Source organism: Mandrillus leucophaeus, unplaced genomic scaffold, assembly GCF_000951045.1.
Source record: "Mandrillus leucophaeus isolate KB7577 unplaced genomic scaffold, Mleu.le_1.0 Scaffold412, whole genome shotgun sequence".
In the NCBI taxonomy this organism is placed as follows: domain Eukaryota; kingdom Metazoa; phylum Chordata; class Mammalia; order Primates; family Cercopithecidae; genus Mandrillus; species Mandrillus leucophaeus.
In genome coordinates this window covers 1623777-1649274 of record NW_012104388.1, presented here as the reverse complement: position 1 = coordinate 1649274, position 25498 = coordinate 1623777, and the positions used below count along the sequence as shown (strand labels likewise).

The 25498-nt window shown below is 38.8% G+C and overlaps 2 protein-coding genes across 2 annotated transcripts in view; one reads left to right on the top strand and one right to left on the bottom strand.

The window, feature by feature from the left end:
• The window catches only part of CLOCK (clock circadian regulator), a 116125-nt gene extending 107124 nt beyond the window's left edge, over positions 1-9001 (top strand). The window contains exon 24 of the mRNA XM_011992501.1: positions 1319-9001. Coding sequence (XP_011847891.1) covers positions 1319-1498 — 180 coding nt within the window. The 3' untranslated portion in view covers positions 1499-9001. The remainder of the gene's footprint in view (positions 1-1318) is intronic.
• Positions 9002-10699: 1698 nt separating this feature from the next.
• TMEM165 (transmembrane protein 165) overlaps positions 10700-25498 on the bottom strand; it is a 23728-nt gene continuing 8929 nt past the window's right edge. Inside the window, exons 2-6 of the mRNA XM_011992502.1 lie at positions 24773-24998; positions 19369-19544; positions 18633-18815; positions 12213-12318; positions 10700-11497 (exon numbers count right to left, since the gene is read on the bottom strand). Coding sequence (XP_011847892.1) covers positions 11421-11497; positions 12213-12318; positions 18633-18815; positions 19369-19544; positions 24773-24998 — 768 coding nt within the window. The 3' untranslated portion in view covers positions 10700-11420. The remainder of the gene's footprint in view (positions 11498-12212; positions 12319-18632; positions 18816-19368; positions 19545-24772; positions 24999-25498) is intronic.

The following is a 25498-nucleotide window of genomic DNA, read 5'->3' as shown; positions in this document are numbered from 1 at the left end:
ATTCTCAAAAAAAAAAAAAAAAAATGGCATCCCAAAGACATAGGGCCCACAAAGAAATAAGATAGGCAATACCTCTCATAAATACACTTGTATGTAGGTAATAAATACACAACTTGGCCTTTCTAAATTATGTAATACCTAGTTCTAAAACATGCTCCTGTTGTAATCTTATAAGGCTCATAAGTATCCTGAAGTCTTTGCCTTACACAGCTTTTCCTAATAACAAAGAGCGAAAGAAAACTCTGAAGGTCCTTGACAAGGTGTAGTAGTCTTTAAGGTTTGTCAAGAATTTGCTCTTTTGTGTGTGTGTGCATGTTTCTTTCATGTACGTTTGCAAAAATCGCCCACCACAGCTCCATTTTGAAATTAAGAACCCTGCATCAAGTTGTACTGTCAGGAATGGGGAAAGGACTTTCGTTGTAAAAATTGACTTTCTTTCCATTAACGTTTTTTTGTATCCGAGAGTTTCACGTTAATGAACAGCACGTCAGAAGTAAAACTTTGGTGAAAGGAACGGGAGCTCATATATTTGAGTCTTGCCCAAAGTCACACAGCTTACTTATGTAAATGGCAGAGCAAAACTCAAATGCAGGGCTTCTGTCTGCAAATCCTGTGCCTTTTTTCGTTTTGTTTTGTTTTGTCTGTCTGTATACCACACTGCCACTTATCAGACCTAAGGCTCCAACTTTGCCCTCATAATTATGATGCTTTTAAATAATATTAATATTTAATCTTTATTAAGAGCCCAGTGTGGTAGGCACTGTTATTCCTATTTTGTAAAGAAAGAAACTGAGGCCCAGAGAAGTACACAGCTTGACCAGGTCACACATGTGGTAAGTAGGGCAGCCCAAGTTTGAACCATTCAGTCTACCTCAGGGCCCACGGTCCTGGCAGCATAACTGTGCCGCTCTAACTAGCTGAGCGAACCTGTGTGCAGAAGGCATTGTCTGTTTGGCCTAGGAGTATTTGTTTTTCATATAGTCATAACTATGCTCAAATTTTGTAATTTAAAATATGGGTCTTTAGGACATAAAGTGAAAGAATGTGTGTGATTTGGCTCAAGATATAGATTGCTTTCTATACCATAAAATCTGCAGCTGAGATTCCTGTAAAAAATGAAACTCTCTCATACTTTCAGAAAGAGGGAAGGCCTCATAAGCATTTTCCAAATTAGAATTTTTAAACCAGAGCGTGAAAGTGGTATGCATTATGTAGAATTTTGAGGATTTTGTCCCTATGGACGGGAGAGTGTGAGTAAATCTTGCGTGGGTGGCATAAAGGGAGTAAAGCAATGCTGCATAATCCATTTGTTTTTTAGACTTCTAGGTTGCTCCATGGGAATCCCTCAACTCAGCTCATCCTCTCTGCTGCATTTCCTCTACAACAGAGCACCTTCTCTCAGTCACATCACCAGCAACATCAGTCTCAGCAACAGCAGCAACTCAGCCGGCACAGGACTGACAGTTTGCCCGACCCTTCCAAGGTTCAACCACAGTAGCACACGTGCTTCCTCTCTGACATCAAGGGAGGAAGGGGATGGCCCATTAAGAGTTACTCAAATGATCTGAGGAAAGGAGGAAAAGTTCCAGCAGTTTCATGAGATACGGTATTGAGTGTTCTAGTTCCTGGAATTAGTTGGCAGAGAAAATGCTGCCTAGTGCTACCGATGTACATTAAATACCAGCCAGCAGGAGCTGATCATAGGGGCATAGCCAATTCTGACAGTGTTTTAGTTGCCCGGATATTTTTGATGGAAAAAGAATATGTTGCCAAATGTTAAGAAGCTCAGCTATGAAATAACCTCCAGGGAATCAGAAAGGCACTAATGATGTTAGTAACTTTTAGTGGTTCTGTGCCTCTTACCAAGTGTTACAGAGGACACACCACTGCCACGTCAGGGGTTTGCTTACAGTGATGCCATGAAGACAGTCCAGTAGACTTCGTAGCGACCCCCTCCCCCGACCCCTCTCCCTTTTCAGATAATGATGGAACAGTAATTACTTTCAGAATGTTGTGTGGGTTCAAATTCTCTATGTACAGATGATGTAAAAATATGTATATGTCTGGATAAAAGGAGAGAAAGCAAAATATTTTGTATGCTGCATGAACGCGTTATCTCTTCCTTACAGGTATGAGCACCTTTCCTGAGATTCTGACACCATGTGCAAACTGATCCATCCTCTGTTTTTCCTTTTGTTTACAACACAATAGTGTTCTGTTCACTTTTCCGGGGCACAAGTTTTTTTGTTCATACTTTGGCTGTGATGTCACAGTTTGTTCAGTGAGGTATGATGTGCTGCTGGGAATGGATTTTTTTTTCAGGTTAAATTATTGATACAACAGGATTTTCAAGTTACTCAGAAATATCCCTCATTTCATTATTTTTCAATTATGTTTGAAAACAGAATTTGCACTGCTTTATTTTAGGTGGTTGGGAGTTTTGATTGCGTATTTTGTTATAGTTCATAGTTGGAAATATTTGTGTAAATGGTTTTCAACAAGCCTGAAAGTAATTTCAAGAATGTTTCAGTTATAGAGGTAAAATTTGCACACAAAACATCTTAGGCACTTTTTAACATTCTCAATCATGGGAATTTTAACTTTTGAGATTTGTTGAAATATTTTTTATTATCCTTCACAATTTCAGTGCTTCTTTTAGTCAGAAATGATTCAGGGTTATTTGAGGGGGAAAAACCCCATAGTGCCTTGATTTTAATTCAGGTGATAACTCACCATCTTGAACTCATTGTCCGGTTTCCGTAGCAGTTTTACAACCTTAGTACCTTTTTAACAGCATGTGGGTGTCAGTGTCATTATTAGTCTCCTAATAAGTTCCTTTGAAGACTGCTATCAGTCTCTTGGACTGGAGATACAAGTAATTTAGAAATGAAAGATGACAACCTAACACTATCATAGTTATTAATGTGATCCTAAAATTGTTTCCTAAATCAGCATTTTTCTTTAAAGTTAGTCATTTAAGAATTTACCAGAAATATTTGCTCAATATGATCTTGATATTCCTACAAAGAAAAAAAGAAGGCATAGGAATTTGGCTATGCCTTCACTACAACACTAAAATATTGTAAACTCACATGCCTTCTAAACGTGAACTAAGATTTCCTTGAGCAATATCATATTCTAAAAGTAGTAAATTCCAATACAAGTTACATACATTTTAAAAACACTTTATAGATTTTATGGTACTAATGGAATTTACAGTGATAGAACAAAAGAAGATTGGTAGAAAATACATTATTAGAATATAAAAAAGTTATTACTGAGGAAAGGGAGGAGAGGACAAGTGTAATAAATCAAAATTGACCTCAAAAGAAAATGTGTAACAGAGTTGAGATTATTAAAACAGAAAAGGTTCTGAACAATGAAAATTAATCTAAATGCAGAATTGCTAGGTGAAGAGGTCAGGGGAATGCTAAGCCAGTTCTTAAGACTTCTCTGTCCTCTGCTTTGCTGTTATCCTTAAGGCATATACTTTGTCTTTCTGCAGAAAATTCTACCTGGCCACAATTACTTTGAACATTAATGTTGAAAAAGAAAACAACCAAAGAAAATTGGTACTAACCCTTCTACAAGAGAAGTGCGACTAGATACCAATCAGTAATTAACATATCAAGGAGCTCTTCTAGCTCAATGACCATCCAGTAGAGATTTCCCACATTCCCATGAATATCAAGAATAGTTGTCAGAATATGTATGTACGTGAGCATACGTACACAGACAAGGGGGATGTTGTGGAATATGGCAAAAGGATTGTTGTTCTCCCCTTTCAAATTGCCTTTCTTAACTTTATGCCATTCCATATATATCTGAGTTGTGCCTCATTTATTTATTGGCAATTCCTAGTGATACGGATTTAGCTAACAAAAGATACGAAGAACTATTATGTTAAGGCATGTCCTCTACATACCACACTTAAAAGATGGTGAACTGTGAGTACTACTTAGGTTGACAGCAACAAAGCATAAGACAAGCCCCAGGTAAATGTGTAAACTGTTTACTCACATTGTCCTACTCCAGCCCCTTCAATTATTTCCCATCTCCACAAATAGTTGGGGGAAAAAATTAAAATTTTCCTTTATGATTCTTACTGTTCTTCATAGCTCATCTTTTCCTGCTTAGAATTAACCATTGCTAATTTAAAGGAGCAGCGAGCTGCTTTTCTGTCAGTCTGAAATGTAGTAGTGGAAGAAGTAGTAAGCACCAGCTGCCTCTTTGCTGCTTTGTTTTCCTCCTGCTTCTCTTAAATTTGGGGTGCAAAGCTATCCCGCCCCACACCCTGCCCCATGAAACTTGAGCATTCAAATGAAGATTCAGCAGTGTCTGTTCTTCATTCATTTCTATAGCCAAAGCTGTTAGTTAAAATCCCAAATCTTTATCATTTAAAGACACCAAATAGGAACACCTTCCAGCTTAAAGAGAAAAAAAAAGTCTCTTCCCTCTGCTTTACTCTCACAGGTATTCATCTTTCTTAAAAACACTTATTCTGGGTGGTACTTTTTAGGTAAGAAACCATTGAGTTTCAGGAAAAATGCTAGCTACTCTGCAGTTACCGTGCTTTGGATATACAGTTATCATAGTTTTGGGGGAGTCAGTATTGTTTAACAAATGCAAGGGAGAACTACAAGCGTTAATAAAGTTGCTCCTCAGAGCGGTGTCAAACCAGAACCCAGACACTTAAGTACTTCATTTTTGAGTGGAAAATATTGGAGGAACAAGTATGGGAGATGCCGGTAGCATGTGAGTAAATAACTACAGTCTAGCCTTCCAGCATCCCAAATTCCAGGGGTAACTTGAGAGTGCTGTGCTCTCCTTTGTCATTTGTATCTGGCTTAGGAATGTACTAGTAATAACAAGATGCCAGTGATTTTGAATAGTTTGTTGTAGATATTCAGTGCAAAATAGTGAAAATATTTGGATTCTTCAGAAGTGCTATAGTTGTTGGTCATTGCCTTAAAGCAGTCGCTTGACGTTAGGAGCACTGAAGCAGTCCAGCTCCATCAAGAGCACTGTGTTGAAGGGAGAAGAACCCTTGTTCAAGAAGCCTTAGAAAGGGATCCTTAAAATAGTACTCTACGCAGACAAGTGAAAATTCTTTTAAACTGGATATTACTCAACATGTTTTCAGATGTTTCCACTACACTGAGGCAAACTTTTTAAAAGTGGAATGCAAATAGCATTTTACTTTAGTATTTCTGCTTTTTTCTTTTGTTTCTTTGGTAATTGAAAGTTTGTTGATGAATATTTGTGTAAAACTCATTCAAGTCTATAACCTTTCCAATTACCTGTGGCCCTGTCTTAGTCCCACGGGAGTCCCTGTTGGAAGGGGTAAACACTGGATATTAATGTTGCTGAGTGAGTCTTTCTAGCCAGGACAAGCTGATTGGAATTTCTGAATGGTAGAGAAGAAACAGCACAAAGGCACTTGCCATTTTAAGTGTTTGGAGAAAGAGAACCTTTTAAGTTTGGATTGGGTGAGCTTTCTTCTAAAAGGAGCTTCTGAAGTAATTGCAAAGGAATAGAATCGACTATTTTTATAGTATATTTAATATATTTGTATATAACTATGAGTATAATAGGAACCCTCTACATGCCTCCCACTTTTCTAATTTACTTCCCCTTTTGCCATAGCACTAGTATAGCCTCATCCGCATGGGTAATGTGCCTATTGTCAGCCTACCAAAAGATAGTGCTGCTGCTTTATGAGACAGGTGAGAAGACCCAACTCTCATGCCTGGGGATCCTTTACGGAAGGAATAGCACACACTTTTAAAACAACATACCACAGTCTAAAAGCATCATTTGGAAATGTAACAAGCACTTTATTGCAATTACTCATTTTGATAAAGTTTATTCTTAGGCGTTAACCAATTCTAAAGGATCCCCAAATCATCACTTAGGTGAAATTATATAAAATGACACATTTCTGAGAAATGTTTAGATCCAGTGAACCGTAGTTGGTTTATGGGAGTGATTTCAAGATAGCCAAATGAACTTTGACTTTTGTTTTGAATGTGGTGGAGTCAAGAGATTGTAGATGCCTAGTTTGATTTAAACACTATTGTAAACCTATCTTGCCTATTGTGTGGACACCAAAAGAGACCAATGAGCCTGTTTATTTTTCAGAGGTCTAGGAAAATTGCATCCGTGTGAGTAGATGTACAGAACTAATCTAAAAGTGATTGCTAGTAATATTTTAGAATATAATAATTTCAAGAATTATTCTGAGTGTTTTAAATGTGCCCTGAAATGTTGGCATGTCATTTCAGCGTTTCCATTTGAATTGCTCTTGTAATATTTTTGCACAAAAAGGACTGAGAAAAAGACTACTTTGGTTAAAGGAAAAAAAGTATAATTTGATCTTTAATTTTAATGTCTCCTGTGGAAACACTGGGGATGAATTTTGTTGACACAGTTATTCAGGATATTTAAAACAGTGTTGAACAGCTCACAAGAAATTAAGCAAACTTGGATTTTTAAAATTAAAATACTTTCTTTCCATGTGACTGTTTTGCATAGTTTTTTCCCCCTATGTCATAACACTACATTCCTTTTCTTAAATAAAATACTCTGCAGGTTTTGTTGTGAGTGTTTAACAGTATTTTGTAAGCTGCCTGGGTTTCCTCAGGGAAACATTATTTAGTGGAATAATTTATGGAGAGACTGTTAAGTGAAATTCCATCACCACCACCAGCAAACACTGAGGTGCTGCATTAAGTGACAATCAAACTAGTAAGTATTTATGAAAGAATTTAGAAAGGGATTCAAAGAAGCAGTTGCTTTTAAAACAGTTCTCTGGGGTTGTTGAATAAAAATGGCTAAATGTATTTATTTGTATTTTAAAATATCTGTGTGTTCTGTTTTCTCATCAAAGTGATTTCAGTGTCATGTATTTAATTTGTGGTTTGTTTTGTTTTGCACCATATTCTTCTTAGAGAACTGGCTCTGGTTTGGGGTGCAGTCACCAACTCTCACGATAATCTTTACGGACAGTCTGAACCTACTTTACTTCAGGACGGCAGTGGAGGGGCCAACTCCAGAAGCCCCTGCACTTCCCTCCTCAAGTCATCTCAGAAAGAATTTTAAAAATAACTTCTTTCAAATCTGATTCATATAGTTCCAACCTTTTTCTAGTTTCACTTGCTGCCTTCTCTGTTTTATGGGCACTTTTTGTATGATTACTTCCCCAACACAGCCAAAGGCCAGTATGACAACCAATGGCACACGATGCCTCTATTTTGCCCAACTGGGGAAATGTTAGTAAAAGAAATAGCATCTTTTAATGGCTGTCATTATATCCATATTAAAATCCATTTAAAGTTCTTAAATTTGATGGAATAATGTATACAGGCTGAAAACTTCTACAAAAAATGTTTGCTGTCTTTAACATGGTGTCGTGTTACTTGGTCCTTTGAAAACAAAACTAAACTTCCATACACAGCACTGCCCAATAAAGCAGTGTTGGAATATTGGAAGCCTAGACATTTGAGGATCCTTCTTGGTCACATGCATTAGAACAGAATCCTCCACTTTAGGACTCAGAGAAGCTATGGAGTCCCACAGGCTAGGTATAGCACACAACTTAGAGAATGGTAGTTAAAGCACGTCAACCACAACTCAATGATCTAAAAAACATTTCTTAACTCTGAGGGTTAAAATGAAGACACAATGTTTTCAAATAAAAGCTTTTACATTTCTTAGGAAACAAACTGTGACATCGCTTTTAAAAATGACATTCAAATGTTTATAATGTGTTTTTGAGTTGGCTTGGACTAGTGCAAGTTCAATGCTGGCAGTGGTTGTGCCAGTAGTTAAGTTAAAATAAGTTGTTACTTTCAGATTGATGTCTTGTATAACCAGACAATCATCTTCAAGCAAAAAAATTGGCCAGGAAATGTCTTTTATTTAAAAAAAAAAAAAAAAAAATGTCAGCCAGAACAGCTATCACTTAGACCATTCTGGAATGATTTCAAGATCTTTACTATGGTACAAAGTTGGGGAAGGCCTCAGTATGGCACTTTCATATTCACTCTATGTAAAGATTGAAGCCCAAAGATGAGTTTAATTCAGTGCTGTATTGAAACCAGTCAGTGCAAAAAAAAAAAAAAAAATTATCTTTGTAAATTTTTCATTGTTAACATCAGTTGGTAGTTGTTAAAACATGCACCAAATTCTTTATAATGTTCTGTGTGGTTCTCAATGTGATATTCTTGACGTTGCTGTCCTTACTGCTTGGTTCTTGGTTTTAAATTAAAAAGTAGATGTAGCCCATCATTTTTACTTCCAAAACGGTGGAGCTAAAAACGGCTAATTGATCTTAAGAATACCCTTTACTAAGGCAAAGATTTAATTGAAATCCAAATTGATTTACAGAAATGAAACTGACATTTTCCATTTGTTGTCTTCTGCCAAAATTCTGAATTGCATACACGCATGAGGGATAATGAATGGTTTCAACGGTGCTATATTAGGTTCTCTGATTTTCATGACCTATGTATGTTTGGAAATACAATATTGTATAAAATGTGGATCGTTTTGTTACCGATTTAATATTGCCATTTTAATTTGGTGTAACAATTGGTTACACTTGTTTTTCAAAGCTATCCTTTGAGGAGAAAGTCAAAATGTTATTAGCCTACCTCCACTCAGGCCTCTTGCTGTGTAATCATTATTCCAGGTTATGATGTGCATAGCTTTTAAAACTGCGTGTACTATTATTCTGCTCTTTCCCATACTCTTGTCATGTATTCAGAACCTAAACTTATAGCAAAAGAGCCAAGCAGTAGTTTTTTGTAAATGTAAAAATAATTAGATCCAGACTTTGTTTCCTTCAATTTTAAAAATAAAAAAATACCTCAGTGCTATGTTTTTCAGTATCACCTGCATTTCTCAAGAAATAACACCTGCTTCATGTGGCACATAACTTGTAAGAATCACATTTTGGATTTTAAAGAAAGACTATTAAATATTTTAAGATCACAATCAATGACATTTCCCTTTCTTTTATTCAACTATGGAGCCTAATTGCTGCAATAGCGATTTTTTGTAGCTTAGGTCTGACTTACCAAATTCTCAGAGGAATTATGTCCTGCTACAAGATTGTGGTGCCTCAGAGTGCGACGCTGTTGTTATTTGCATATGAAGCTAGTATTGGGACCAAGCTATCTGAACTGAGGTTAGGCTATGATGGTACCAGCTACGCTCTACGAGTAATTGTCTCTTCTGTTATTGGAAAAACAGCCGGGCGCGGTGGCTCACGCTTGTAATCCTAGCACTTTGGGAGGCCAAGGTGGGTGGATCACCTAAGGTCAGGAGTTCAAGACCAGCCTGGCCAACATGGTAAAACCCTGTCTCTACTGAAAATACAAAAAATTAGCCGGGCGTGGTGGCAGGCACCTGTAATCCCTGCAACTCGGGAGGCTGAGGCAGGAGAATTGCTTGAATTCAGGAGGCGGACGTTGCAGGGAGCTGAGATCATGCCACTGCATTCCAGCCCGGGTGACAGAGTGAAACTCTGTCTCAAAAAAAAAAAAAAAGCAAAAAAAAAGTATTAGTAGGCCGAGCATGGTGGCTCACACCTGTAATCCCAGCACTTTGGGAGGCTGAGGCAGGCGGATCACGAGGTCAGGAGTTCGAACTCCCATCTCTACTAAAAATACAAAAAATTAGCCAGGCATGGTGGTGCACGCCTGTAATCCCAGCTACTTGGGAGGCTGAGGCAGAAGAACTGCTTGAACCCGGGCGGTGGAGGTTGCAGTGAGCCAAGATCGTGCCACTGCACTCCAGCCTGGGCATGAGTGAGACTCTGTCTCAAAAAAAAAAAAAAAAAAAGTATTAGTGAGAATTCCTCACTCTTTATAATAATCTAAGGCAATATAGACTGTCTAACCACAGAGTTTATCTTAATCCACAAGACATTGAGTTTTCTACCCTTTGATACTTCCTATAGCAGAGAACTGAAAAGTTCACAAATACGACCTTTTTCACCAACATGTGCTACTTGGCATTTAAAAGTTACTTTTTAGCTGAAGACCCCTCTAAGATCTCCACAGTAGTAGCTATCTTCCTCACAGAGTTACCATGTAGCAATTCCTACAGTGCTGGGTGATTAACTGGGTTCTTTCACAATCGCTTCAAATTGCAAACTACATTGTGGACCTTTGTAGTAACTCATAAACCTGAATTGCTCTGGGTCTCTTACACTTCACACAAGTAACATGAATGTTTCTGTAGAATTGTCCTTCAGTTTAGTGAGGCTATTAATGGGAATATTACTGCATATGATTCTAGAATATAAAAGGCTGACAGAAAGCAGCTGTTATTCTACTTAGGTGGAGGAGTAGTCAGAATATACTCAAAACGACAGTGACGACTGAGGTTGCTATGAAAAAACAAGGCAGTCATAGCATAATGAATGATGTTAGGCTCTGGAATTAAACTGCCTAGTGTGACTCTACCACGTAACCTTGGGTGAGTTAGTTTTTTCTTGTTTAACCTTATATTAGTACCTACTAGCTCACAGAACTGAAAGGGTGACGACAGTACTTTCGAGCAATGAATGCCTGGCTCCTGTTTAGCTACTTTAGGCATATCTCAAATGTTTAATATATTAGTTTTTTACATCAGCTTTAGAAATTGGCCTATCAATACTGATAATTGTATATAACACACAAGGAAAAACAAGCACTGGTCATACCACTTTTATTTATATTGTATCTATGTTACATTGTTTATTCAATATAGAAAAAATATGAATACATTCATAGTATTCTCTTTTAATTTGGTAATTCCACGTTGTCAAATATTGACTGTTTTAATATTGGGTGTCCTACCCAATTAAAAAAAAAAAAAAGAGGAAGAATGACCTGGCAGACAGTTCTTATTGTACGTTATTGATATAACAGTAATATCATATATGTCTTTTTTTAAACACCTAATTTTGAAAAGACCGATGATTAAACTACTGCTTACTGGCTCAGGGAAATGTTTCAAAACATAGAAATTAATTCATTCTTTCCCCAAGAAAATTTTTAAGGTAAACATCTTTAAAACACCTAAATGATGAAGGAGAAAATTTGTATTCCTTAAAAAGGGGTCAGTGCTGAAGGAAAATCGCATGGCAGACCCCACTGCACAACAGTTCTGCACCAGAATAAAAATGGGGACTATATTAACATAATTATGCTGGAGAGAAAAAAAACCCACACTTAGAAGTCAGGTTTCTTTTAAAACTCCTTGTTACAAATAGAATCAATGATTATATCTCAAACATCATAATGGGTCAAACTCACAAATCAGTGCTACAAAATACAGTATTTTTCCATCACTTTTAGTTGTAATGTACACTATGTACAGAAAGATAATATTATCTATTTTAAACTAAATACAGATGAACAAACAGCTTGTCAAAAACCAGAATCAGGGCTTATAAATAGTGCAGAAAATGCAAACGCCAAAAAAACGATGCCTCCTATGATTGTCACTGGAAGAGAGAAAAAAAAAGTCAAATACAGCAAAATTCCTATACCTTGATACTATACAAAATGAAAAGGGAGCCGATGAGGTGGCCAATTATTCTTCCAATCTAGTAAACTAACCTTGAAAACAAATTAGAATCACTTCAACCCCTTTTAAATAGCAAGGAACAACACTTAACACGCTTGAGTGTGAACAGTAAGAATCAGGTTTTTCTCCAGCACTGTTTTGAGAAATGACAGGAGTGTATTAAATCCAGACAGTGCTGACAAGCAACAGGAGAACTGTAACTCATTTTAAAATCCAGTTATAAAAGAAAATGTTCAAGTCTTCTGACTAGCAAAGAGACAATTCTTCCATCTCCAGACCTAACTGTAGCTTCACAGGACATATTCAGCAGAATCAGTACATGGTCTGAACATATGATTCCAGTCTTGTAAGACACATTTTTAGAGCCAAAAACTTCTCATACTTCCAAATGGCAATTGTTTTACTAAGATACTATGTTAACAAGAAGCTACTATGAATTCAATAAAAATGACTTTGTATTTTGCTAACTTCTACACAGGTGAAAAAGAGTCCATATTTGCAATACCAAGAGTAATAGTAGGTAATTACAAAAACCAAGTATACTTCAGCAGCAGCAATTTAAATAAAGCTAACACCCTTTAATCTCTCTGTGATTCTAAAATGTTATCTGATTTGTAATTTTCAAGACTTACCAGTTCTGACAGAGATTTTCTGTGCTATCATTCTTCCTCCAATTACTGCCAATCCCGTGCACAGGCAGTGCCCCACAGTTCCACCCACAGCTACACCATAGGGGTCCTGGAAGCAAGCGTCACAGCATTAATTCAAAACCAAGTATTAATTCATAAGAACCATAACAATTCAGAAGCACTAAAAATGGTGGCCAACAATTAAAAAGCATAATAGTTATAAAAATGCAGGTGTATAATAAATTTATGAAAGGTGTAATGGCTGCTTGAAGGAATATGTACCGGTTATACTTAAGACTAGACCTAAAAATTGAAATAACCCAAATCAATTTGTAAAGTCAAAAAAATCCTGATGAAATAAAGCTAATCAAACCGTTTAGCAGTTATTAAACTTCCTTCACAGGCAATACGTAGCACTGCTATGACAAGTGCTAGGGAGGATTTTAAGCTAGACGGTTGTTCCCTCAGGTACTGCTTGGTGTTATGAGAAACTCAAGTCAATCTTTCGCAGAATAGTATGCCTCTGCTTCTTGGGAACAGAAACCCTGCCTCAGTGCCAGGAACCAAGGATTTATCCAGTGAACACATGCTACCTGAGCAAAGCAGGCACTCAGATTCGGAGGAGAGGAGTATTTAGTGAAAGTTTCCCAGAAGATAGCCCTGAAGAATGAGCAGGGGGTGGTGAGAATGTGATTTTGTTTTGTGGGAGAAGGAACATGCTAAGTAGAAAGCAAAGGCCAGCAGTACCAGACAACCAGCTGCAGAGCCCTTCACCATTTCACAAAAGGGTAGCTGGGAGCCCAGGTCAGGGAGGACCCTACCATCTTGGAGTTTAAACTGTGTCCTAAGACACTTACTGGTTTTTAGCTGGAAAGTAACAAAACAGATTTATGCTTTAAAAGTCCACTAGGCCAGGTGCAGTGGCTCATGCCTGTAATCCCAACACTTTGGAAGGCTGAAGCAGGAGAACTGCTTGAGCCTGGCAGTTTGAGACTAGCCTAGGCAACATAGTGAGACCTCTCATCTCTACAAAAAAATAAAAACTTAGCCAGGCATCCTAGCAACCACAAGTGGTCCCAGCCGCTCGGGAGGATGAGGTGGGAGGATCACTTGAGCCCAGGAGGTTGTGTCTGCAGTGAGCTGTGATTGTTCTCCATCCTGGGCAATAGAGTAAGACCCTATCTCAAAAATTTTTTAAAGTCTACTGAAGAGAAAGAACCGGAGGGGAACAAGACTGAAGAAAGGGTGATCCACTGCAATGCTACATCAACAGCCCTGGAAAGAAAGAGCACTGCCCCAGATTGGGGTAGATGACTGTAGGCAAAAAGCAGGTGAATTTGAGAGAAATTAAGAAGGCAAATTAATATACATCCATGATAAAATGATAGGCTTTATGGAAAAATATCAGAGCCAAGCACAGTGGAGCCAGCCACTCAGGAGGCTAAGGCAGAAGGATCACTTGAGGCCAGGAGTTCGAGACTAGCCTGAGCAATACAGCGAGATCCTGTCTCTTAAAAATAAAATAATGGTGCAGTGGTTCATGAATGTAGTTCCAGCTATTAAGGAAGCTGAGGTGAAAGGATCACTTGAGCCTGAGTTTGAAGCTACAGCGAGTTATGATCACACTACTGTGCTACAAATTCCATCCTGGGTGACAAAGCAAGACTCCATCTCTTATTAAAAAAAGAAAAATTGGTTGGGTGCAGTGGCTCATGCCTGTAATGCCAGCACTTCGGGAGGCCGAGGAGGGCGGATCACAAGGTCAGGAGATCAAAACACGGTGAAACTCCGTCTCTACTAAAAATACAAAAAATCAGCCAGGTGTGGTGGCGGGCACCTGCAGTTCCAGCTACTGGGGAGGCTAAGGCAGTAGAATCGCTTGAATCTGGGAGGTGGAGACTGCAGTGAGCCGAGACCATACCACTGCACCATCTCCAAAAAAAAAAAAAAAAAATCAAGCATGACACCCAAGTTTCTCTCCCACAATTCTTTGGATGAACTATGGTAAGACCAATGTGATTTTTAAAGTGAAGAGTCAGCTGAATCATGGTGGGTGGATGGTTCACACATGTAATCTCACCACTCTGGGAGGCTAAGGCAGGCAGATCACCTGAGGTTGGGAGTTTGAGACCAGCCTGGCCAATAGGGTGAAACCTCATCTTTACTAAAAATATAAAAACTAGCCAAGCTTGGTGGCACATGCCTCTAATCCCAGCTACTCGGAGGCTGAGGCATTAGAATCGCTTGAATCCAGGAAGCAGAGGTTGCAGCAAGCCAAGATTGCACCACTGCACTCCAGCCTAGGTGACAGAACAAGACTCTCAAATTAAAAAAAAAAAAAAAAGAGTCAATAACCCTCGTATAGAGAAAGCAGAAAGAGAAGAATGTTGATGACATAATCATGAAGGACAAAGGCGGCATTCAAGGAAGGATAAAGAAGGGTCCACAGGAGAAAGCAAGTGAGGTGGCCAGGCAATTACCTCCTGTGAGGACCAATGGAGGCACCATCGAAGGCCATGGGGAGCTCAAAGCACAACAGTGTTCCTGGTGAGGCCAGAAACTGGGTTTCCACGGGCTAAGTATGCAAGGAGAGCAGAGCCAAGGCTTATTCCCATCACAGCCAAGCCGTCTGACACAAGTGGGATTTGAGATGTAAAATTGAGGAAAGGGGCTTTTTCTTTTTAAAGGATGAGAAAAAATTGGTACACACGAACAATGCTCACAAAACGGCTGAGAGAAAGGCAAAATCTAAGCATATTATAAGGGTGGAATTCAGAATACAGGAGGGTAGAGGGGCTGCCACTGTGATGGGTGGGAATGAAGAAAGGGAACTGCGGCTGTTATGAAGGAGAAGGGAAAGCCCGCTGCTGGGCAGTGTGTGTGCAGAGACAGGAAAATGGCTGAAGCATCCACTGTGAAGAATCGAAGAGTGGGAGTACATTTCCCAAATTCTACTTGTTTATTATAAACTGCTATCCATGAAGATGGTTCTATTTGAAAGTAATATTTAGGCCAGGCGTAATCTCAGCACTTTGGGAGGCCAAGGTGGGCAGATTGCTTGAGCTCAAGAGTTCAAGACCAGCCTGGGCAACATGGCAAAACACCATCTCTACAAAAAATACAAAATTAGCCAGCCGTGGTGGCGGGAATCTGTAGTCCCAGACTTCGGATGCTGAGGTGGGAGAATGGCTTGAGCCCAGGAGGTGGAGGTTGAGGTGAGCGGGGATTGTGCCACTGTACTCCAGCCTGGTTAACAGAACCAGATCCTGTCTCAAAAAAAAAAGAAAGAAAATGATATTTAAAAATGCACTAGATTAAGTAAAATAAACTAGTAGTAAACTAGTTCCTTTAATATAGGATTTTTCAGTCTTTATTTGTATACTGAGTCGTCCTTTTTTTTTTTTTTTTTTTTGAGATGGAATCTAGCTCTGTCACCCAGAGTGGAGTACAGTGACACAATCTCGGCTTACCCGGGTTCGAGCGATTCTCCTGCCTCAGCCTCCTGAGTAGCTGAGACTACAGGCGAGTGCCACCACACCCACCTAATTTTTGTATTTTTAGTAGACACGGAGTTTCTCCATGTTGGCCAGGCTGGTCTCAAACTCCTGACCTCAGGCGATCTGCCTGCCTTGGCCTCCCAAAGTGCTGGGATTAAACACGTGAGCCACCACACCCGGCCTGAGTCTTAAAAACAAAAAACAAAACACCAGGAATATATTTGCCAAATTTGACTCTGAATTTCTTCCTTCCCCCTCACCCTTTTTTGGCCTAGAACCAATTCACATCTCAAAAGACACTAGGATTATGTGAAATCCAATTTGGGAACAGTAAATCATGTTGGAAGCAAAGATAAAACTGCATACTAAAATGGCCTGAACTAGACAACTGCATGGTTCATAAGAAAAATTACCAACAAAAATAGGAATACTAAGGGAACAGAAAAAGACACAACATTCCTGCCATTTAAGAGCTCATTATATATCCCCACAGTGCAGTTAGTATGGAAGTGTGGCTAACACTGAATGTGCCACGTGTGGGACCGTGCTAGATACCCTGCGTGTGTTATTTCATCTGCAAAACGATCCACAAAGCAGGTAATCCCCATTTTTGGATAAGGAAATGCAGGGAAGTGTAGTAACATGATTATACAGCAAGAGACTCAGACCCAGTCAGCAAGTGCCATACTGCTAGAATGGACCGGGGTGTCTCGTAGGTAGGGAGCCTCAAGCCTTTCACACATTGCTCTATGGCATACAGTCTATGGCATAGACTGTATGCCATAGAGCAGACAGAAAAACGCAGTGATTCTGCTATCAGGATAACTCACCCTGGTAGAACCACTACCACTTCAACAATATGGTTACTTACTTTTGAGTACAACTCTGGCAATCTGAAAGCCAATAAAAGGCTAGAAATCAAGAAGAATATAGGATACAGCCATTATATATATACATACACACACACACACACATATATATTTTTTTTTATTTAAGATAGTGTCTCACTCTGTCACCTAGGCTAGAGAACAGTGGCACGATCTCGGCTCACTGCAACCTCTGCCTCCTGGGTTCAAGTGATTCTCCTGCCTCAGCCTCCCTAGTAGCTAGGATTACAGGCACCTGCCACCACGCCCAGCTAATTAAAGTGATATTTTTTAAAGAAAGTTTGTTTTACGGGAATCCAGTGAAAATCAGAGTTCCATTTTTTTTCCTCAAAATACAGCATTTTTGAGGCTTCTCTGACAAAACAGCCTTTCCCATCTATCTTAGTCCTGGTCTTCAACTGTCTTATATTTTAAACCACAGCCTATAATTAAAGAACTTGTTCTTTTACAGTAGACAGTTCCAAGGAATTAGAAACAATTTTAATCTTATAAAAAGAATTTGATATAAACACAGATAAGAAATAACATTAGTTAAGATCAAAAAGAGGTTGAAAAGCAGTAGCAGTATTCCATTCCACAATCATCTCCACAGGAAATCTTAATAAATCCGTGTGAACAATGACAGGCACCTCATACAAAACCTAGCTATTCCTCAAAAGAAAAATTAAAGAAAAAAAATCAGTGGGCATGTTTTAAGTAAGTGGCATTGAACAACTGTGAAGAAGGCCACAGACAGCCAGCTTACTCCCTCACACAAGTCACTCGATTTCTCTGGGTGTCAGGTTCTTCATCTGAAGAGTAAAAGCTACAACAAGATGAGCTGAGGCCATTAGCTTCCCACTCCAGGACTTAGGATTCTTGGGCTAAGACCTAACAGAAAGTTCCTACACAGAAACAAACAAGTCACCTAGACCAGAGCAGTGGCTCATGCCTATAATCCCAAAAGGATTATTTGCGAGGCTGAGGCAGGAAGTTTCAGGCCAGGGGTTCAAAACGGGCCTGGACAACATGGTGAGACCCCACCCCAACCAAAAAGTAAATAAATAAAACAAATTACCCATAATAGCAGTACTCAACGATACATAAGCACTGAAATAAAAACAATGTTTTTATTTCCTTAAGTCTTTTTTGTTTTTATGTATCATTTATTTAATTTCTTGAGATAGAGTCTCGCTCTGCTGCCCAGGCTGGAGTGCAGTGGCACAATCTAGGCTCATTGGAACCTCTGTTTCCCCGGTTCAAGTAATTCTCCTGCCTCAACCTCCTGAGTAGCTAAGATTACAGGCATGAGCCACCTTGCCCAGCTAATTTTTGTATTTCTAGTAGTAGGGGTTTCTCCATGCTGGCCAGGCTGGTCTCAAATTCCCGATCGCAGGTGATCCACCCACCCTGGCCTCCCAAAGTGCTGAGATTACAGGCCTAAGGGACCGCGCCCGGCCTTATTTTTATATTTTAAAAGTAAACCTCCTTTTAAAATTTTTCCATGTCACTAAAATGATGTTGAAGAGTGAATATTCTAAGAGCTACACAGAGATTTGTAAATAGTTGAACCAATTTTCTGCTGGATTATTAGGCTGCTTCTAAATTTCTACTAAGTTACAATAATTATAAGTAGTCTGTGCAACACTCAATTTCTTTAGTGTAACAGATAAACCAAAAGCTATACACTTTATTAAACACCAAAATGGCCTTCAATAATACTATACCGATTCATATTCTCAACTACTATAAAAAAGAAAGTTCTATGATAAGAAAGAAAACCAAGCTAAGATGACTAGTACCCCAGTATCATTTTGGCAAAACCAAAGGGAAGAAGATGAGTAAAAACAGTCCAACTAAGCTTGGTTACAAGAATATCACCTGCAGGTAGCAGGAACTGGGAGAAAGCCAATTTTAGAGACTGGCAGAATTATCAGATGTAAAACAGTCTTGCATATGAAGGAATGCTGTGGCCCACTTGAGTGTGTCCAGTGTTTTCTGGAACAAAGTAATATTAATTGCATTTCGTTTTAAACAGTCTCCTCTCAAATATCACTCACCTCTCTAGCTGCCAATACAATTGTAGTTAGTTGAGAGCGATCACCCCATTCTGCTAAGAATGTTAATGTAAGAGCTTGAACAAAAATGGGTGAAATAAAATGCAACCACTTTTTCTGAGGTACTGTTATGCTTGTACCCGTTTCGACATCTCCTGGTCCATTTAAAAGTTTGGTTCGTTGGAACTAAAATAAATAATAAACAAATGAAAGTAAGCACAGGAAGCAAATAAAATAGCACATAAATCACTTAATTTTTCTTTTATAAGTGTTTAAATTCTATGAAATATGCTCCAAAAAAACTACATTTATGTGACCCCCAAACCTCCCCTCTGAAGCACTGGTCTCACACAGCAACAAATGCTATAGTCTCAATTCTTCCGTTTCTCCTCAGCTGAACAAACCAAACAGGATTTACTGATCATTTACTATCCCAGACACTATGGGAGAAACATGTAAAATTATAAAATACAGTTCCTGCTTTTCAGGAGCTTATAATCAACCTAATTAAGGAAACTGATTACCTGTGCTCAGTATTCATCTCTCAGCTTCCTTTCTCTACTACATTCACACCAACCCCAAGTCAGATCACAGACAGGTATAAGAACAGAACTAAGCAAAAGACGTTATTTTGGTGTAGCCCACGCATATCACACAGATGGGGCCACTGAGAAACCTCTGGAGTGTTTATTCCTAGTTGAGTGCCTTTCTGATCCAGATCAATGGTGCCATGGCTTACTTCTTCATCTTTCTTCTTTAATTCAGCTTGAACTTCTTCCAGTTCCTCTTGACCCTCATCAGGGCTCATCTTTAAGCCTTCCCGAAGCATTCTAATGCCAAAAATGGCAAATAATACAGTTGAAACATAGTATGTATAGACCCTGGGGATGACTGTGGTGGCATAGCCAAACAAAACTGGAAAAAATACAACAGTATGTTTGTTAATGAGTGTGTATCATGACCGACTAAAGGAACAGTTAACTTCAGAAATAAAAATTTATCACTGTTGAAAGAAAAATGGTTCACATTAGAAGCTAATCTAGCATGTAATAAACTCAAGTAGTTCCAGTTCTTTCCCTCCACCAATAATAAACCCTCAGATCTAGCCCAGGCCTAACACAGCTTATTCAGAAGCCAATGGTCCAGCTGAAGATGGCACATCTTTCAGAGAGATGTTAAATAAGATATTGAACTCCTTTCCAGGCATGTTCAGCCAGAGGCTGGTTTGCCCATACGTTGTGCAAGGCACAGTACCTGGGGTAGAGATTAGCTCAGAGGCCCTCTCAAGAGTTGAGATTTTATTACCTGGAAGCCACACCACTTTCATAGTGGTATTTCTTCATCACAAATCTTTAAATTACAAACTTCTAGTGAAGCATCATGACAAGATTCTCACATAGCAAGATTCAAACTCTGCTCCTTTGTAACTATTTAAAATAAGTACATTTTATGAAAAAAAAAAAAACCTAAAAATTCTTATAACATATATTAAAATAATGTTACAACAGGCTCAAACATTCAGTTCCACTCTTTCCCACTGATAAGACATCTGTGTAAGTTATATAAAAAATGATGCTTGGAACTATATCAAGAACTCAAATCCTAACGGGGAAACACAACTACATCAGTAATACTAATTCAGTAATTAAAACTTAAAAATTTGGCTGGGCAAAGTGGCATAATCCCAGCACTCTGGGAGGCCACGGCGGAAGGATTGCTTGAGCCTAGAAGTTCCAGACCAGCCTGGGAAACACAGTGAAACCCTGTCTCATAAACAAACAAAAACAACTACGTAAGGAACAGAGGATACGACCATACATATAATATATACAATTACTCTGGCCAGGCACAGTGGCTCATGCCTGTAATCCCAGCACTTTGGGAGACCGAGTCGGGCGGATTACTTGAGCCCAGGAGCTTGAGACCACTGGTCAACATGGTGAAATCCTGTCTCCACAAAAAAAATACAAAAATTAGCCTGATGGGGTGGCACACACCTGTGGTTCCAACCTACTTGAGGGGCTGAGGTAGAAGGATCACTTGAGCCCAGGAGGTCAAAGCTGCAGTGAGCTGTAATCATGCCACTGCATCCCACCTTGGGCAACAGAGTGAGACCCCATCTCAAAAAAGAAAGAAAGAAAGAAAAATACAATTACTCTTTAATTCACTAGCTCTTTTTATGAAATGGGTGCAACACTTATAAACCTGCCTGAAAATTAAATGTATAACCTGTATGTAAATTCCCTACATTACAAAACTTAAAAGATCTTAAAATCATGGTTAGAAATGTAGCAAACCTATGTCTGCGTGCACATCTGTATTTAAATTATTGTGTGTGTGTATATGTATGAATGTATATTTGTATATATGTAAGTATACACACAGGATACAAGCACATATTTTCTAGCTCTGTCCGCTGAAAAGACAAGAGGCAATTTGTAACAATGAGCTCAGTAACCTTGCACCGAGATCTTGTCTAATAACATTCTCCCCTAAAAAGCTCCTCAAAACTCCTCTGAGAAATGGCCAGTTCCAGGACTGGGCAGAGCAGGAGCATGATGAACCTGTAATATCTTGTTGTACTAGAAAGTGAGGAGCAAAAACAAATGGAAGCATGCCACAAAGACACAGGACACAGTTTGAAAAGGCTCCCACTGGCCTAACCTGGGATAATTTAATCAGCAAAATAGTTAAATAATTAATTATAAACCACTGAAAAAAGGAATCCATGAGTTTGTACTAATAGTAAAAAGACAAACAAATGGGAAAGGAAGGAGAGCTCTCGCTGGCAGTAGAATGTCAAGGCTTACTGGTGAATATGCAAGTACTAGAATTAAAAGTCGTCATTTTGCAAACATCAAGGAAAGATTTAATTATGCAAGAATCATCAACTGATGCAAAATCTTTGGAGAAATTTTGATGAGGAAGAGGGTGTTTGTACTGTCTTTAAGTATATCCCTACAGATTAGATATTAGTTACAAGGGAAGACGAAGACAACACAGAAAAGAAATCCTGACTGGGTCACCAAAATTAATGTCACCAATGAGGGATAAATGGACACCATGTGCTTCCAGATGAGACATTCTTGGAGAGACAAAGTATCACCTATGCAGTTTTCTAGTCAGGAATGCCTACCTCAATCTAACCATGAAGAAACATCAGACAAACAAGAAATGGGGAACAGTCCATTCCGCCAGGGGAGGGGGGATGCACTGTATTCTCCCAAAAAAGCTGATGTCAGAAAACATTTTTAAAAAAGGCGATGGACATATTTCAGATTAAAAGACTAAAAAAAATAAATAAATAACTAAATGCAATACCTGACCTAGACCGAAGGGAAAAACACTGATATAAAGGACATTATCGAGGGGTTGGGGGCAAGGGGAGGGAGAGCATTAGGACCAATACCTAATGCATGCGGGGCTTAAAACCTAGATGACAGGTTGATGAGTGCAACAAATCACCATGGCACACGTATACCTAACGTAACAAACCTGTACGTTCTGCACATGTATCCCAGAACTTAAAGTATTAAAAAAAAAAAAGTGGTTAAATCTATAAAACTAAAGCTGTGAAAGAGAAGGAAGATGTAGAAATAAAGACATATGACTTAACAATTGAGACAAAATAATAATAAAAAGACTGTTACATCCACTTAAATTACATAAAACTGCTGTCAGAAGTGAAATATTTAATAAGTTTTATGTTCTTTCTTTTTCTTTCTTTTTTTGAGATGAAGTCTCGCTCTGTCCCCCAGGCTGGAGTGCACTGGCGCGATCTCGGCTCACTGCAAGCTCCGCCTCCCAGGTTCACGCCATTCTCCTGCCTCACCCTCCCGAGTAGCAGGAACTACAGGTGCCCGCCACCAAGCCCGGCTAATTTTTTGTACTTTTTTAGTAGAAATGGGGTTTCACCGTGTTAGCCAGGATGGTCTCAATCTCCTGACCTTGTGATCCGCCCGCCTCGGCCTCCCAAAGTGCTGGGATTACAGGCGTGAGCCACCGCGCCCGGCCTATGTCCTTTCAAAAAACAAAAAAAGAAAGGACATTGGGTCATCCAAAATTAAAATATGGATGACAGATTCAAGTACTGTATCAATACATAAAATATATTAAATGTTGTGTGTATGTGTGTGCATTACATAGCTCATAATGTATGTATATGTACACACTATAGACAGGTATTTAAACCATGAGTATATATACACATTTATAATTTTATTTAGATAGAGTACAAATGCTAAAACAAATGGGATAAAATGTTAACAGGTGAATCTAGGCAAAAGATATATAAGTGTTCTTTGTACTATTTTATTTTTGCTGCTTTGTAAACTTAAAATTATTTCTATAAAATGTTTAAAAATTGTAAAATGATGGGCCAGGGGCCAGGCGCAGTAGCTCACGCCTATAATCCCAGCACTTTGGGAGGCCAAGGCGGGCGATCACTTGAGGTCAGGAGTTTGAGACCAGCCTGGCCAACATGAGAAACTCCATCTCTACCAAAACATACAGCAAGTAGCTAGGCGTGATGGCACGTGCCTGCAGTCTCAGCTACCTGGGAGGCTGAGGCACGAAAACTGCCTGAGCCCGGGAGGCGGAGGCTGCAGTGAGCCGGGATCATGCCACTGCACTCCAGCCTGGGTGACAGAGCGAGAATCTGTCTCAAAATAAATAAAAAGATAAATAAATAAAAATTTAAAAAATAAATACAAGGTAAAAGGATGGGCCAGGCACACATACCTATAATATCAGTACATTGGTATTGTTGAGGTGGAAGGATAGCTTGAGCCCAAGAGTTCAAGATCAGCCTGGGCAACACAGCCAGACCCTGTCTCTACAAAAAAACAAAAAACTTAGCTGGGCATAGTGACATGGTCCCAGCTACTCAGGAGGCTGATGTGGAAGGATCACTTGAGCCCAGGAGCTCCAGGTTTCAGTGAGCTATGATCATGCCACTGCACTCCAGCCCTCTGAGTGATAGGGCAAGACCCTGTCTCTAAAAAATAAATAAATAAATAAATGAATAAAAAATAGCTCTATCATCTCATTAAGAGATGTATTTCCACTTTTTAAAAATGATTATTTAAATCTGTAATATATTTTCTTTGAGTACTAATAACTATAACAACTCAATTTATAGAGTTAACACTTAGAGATTTACTAGGAGAAATTTACAGTATCTTTGAAAATTCAATGATATTAAATGCATATTTTTATTGCAGGTAGATATGATGGGGTGATCCACACATATATTTCTTTAGGCTCATAAAGTGAAGCAGTGGGAGTGGACAAGGAAGAAAGAAATCTGTAACTGGTTTGTCATCAATTAGTTGTAAACACCACTGCACTTGGATCAGCTCTGTAATACATTTTGAAGCAAAAACTGATAATCATTGGGGTAAAATTAAGGAAAGTTAATGAAAATATAAATTATAGGAAGAAAAAAATGTAAATTTCCAACTGTTAAAAAAGTATATTCACATTTGTTTTAAAGGAATGATGGTGATAGTGGGTATCAAATTGCTAATGGTATTTAGACTCACTGGGTATATTTTTAAAACATCCTAACAGTCTCTCTTTTTTTTTTTTTGAGACGGGAGTCTCACTCTGTTACCCAGGCTGGAGTGCAGTGGCACGATCTTGGCTCACTGCAACTTCTGCCTCCTGGGTTCAAGCGATTCTCCTGCCTCAGCCTCCTGAGTAGCTGGGATAACAGGCGCCCGCCACCATACCCAGTTAATTTTTGTATTTTCAGTAGAGATGGGGTTTCACCACGTTGGTCAGGCTGGTCTCGAACTCCTGACCTCGTGGTCCGCCCGCCTTGGCCTCCCAAAGTGCTGGGATTACAGGCGTGAGCGACTGTGCACAGCCCCAACAGTCTTACTTTACACATTATAACAGAAATTAGATCTTTGCAATTCCTTAAATTTAAGATGAAAAATTATAGACACCTATGCGACAGAGGGTACAAAATTATTTTAGAGGATACACAAGGAAAGAATACACAAATAAAAGGTTGGAAGACCACAAATACGGTGTAAGCCAAATTCCCATAGGACTAGGTCAATGACTCAATGACTTCATGTCACACAACATGCTTTCCCTTTAATTCAGCGAACTCATGGGGGAAAAAGTACACTCACCTGACAAGCACGTCATTAGTCCCAAGGCAAGCATTGCACCAGCCAGAACGGTCAGGCGGTTATAGCGCATTGCCATGATGGCTGCTATAAAAAATGTCTTATCACCCAATTCAGATACAATAATAACTGATATGGCAGCGACAAATGCATGGATAAATCCCAAATTAGTTTGGGTAGCAGGATCTTCTTTATTGGTATGAACTGGAGCTGCTGGTGTAAATATTTTCTGCAAAACAAAAGATCAGTTACTTCTTAAAATCATTATTTAAAATTATTTTATTTTACATGTAAATAAGATTTAGTTTTTTTTGAAAACTTTCTTGTCATGGTCATTACACTTATTTACTGTCTAATCACTCTGAAAGCCATCAGTAATGACAGTAACCTCTGACGGTGGTTGCTACAATTTGAGTATCTCTTACCTGAAATGCCTGGGACCAGAAGTATTTGGAATTTTGGATTTTTTTAGATTTTGGAATATTTGTATCATAGTTGAGTATCCCTCATCCAGAAATCCAAAATGTTCCATTGAGCATTTCATGTGAGCATGTCAGTGCTCAAAAAGTTTCAGATTCTGGAGCACTGTGATTTTAGATTGAGGATACTAAACATGTATGATGCAGATACATATATATATATATATATATAAAAAAAAATTCTCCAAAACAATTCTAAGAACAGAGTACAGACCTGCTATATCCATTAATTTTTTTTTTTTTTTTTTTT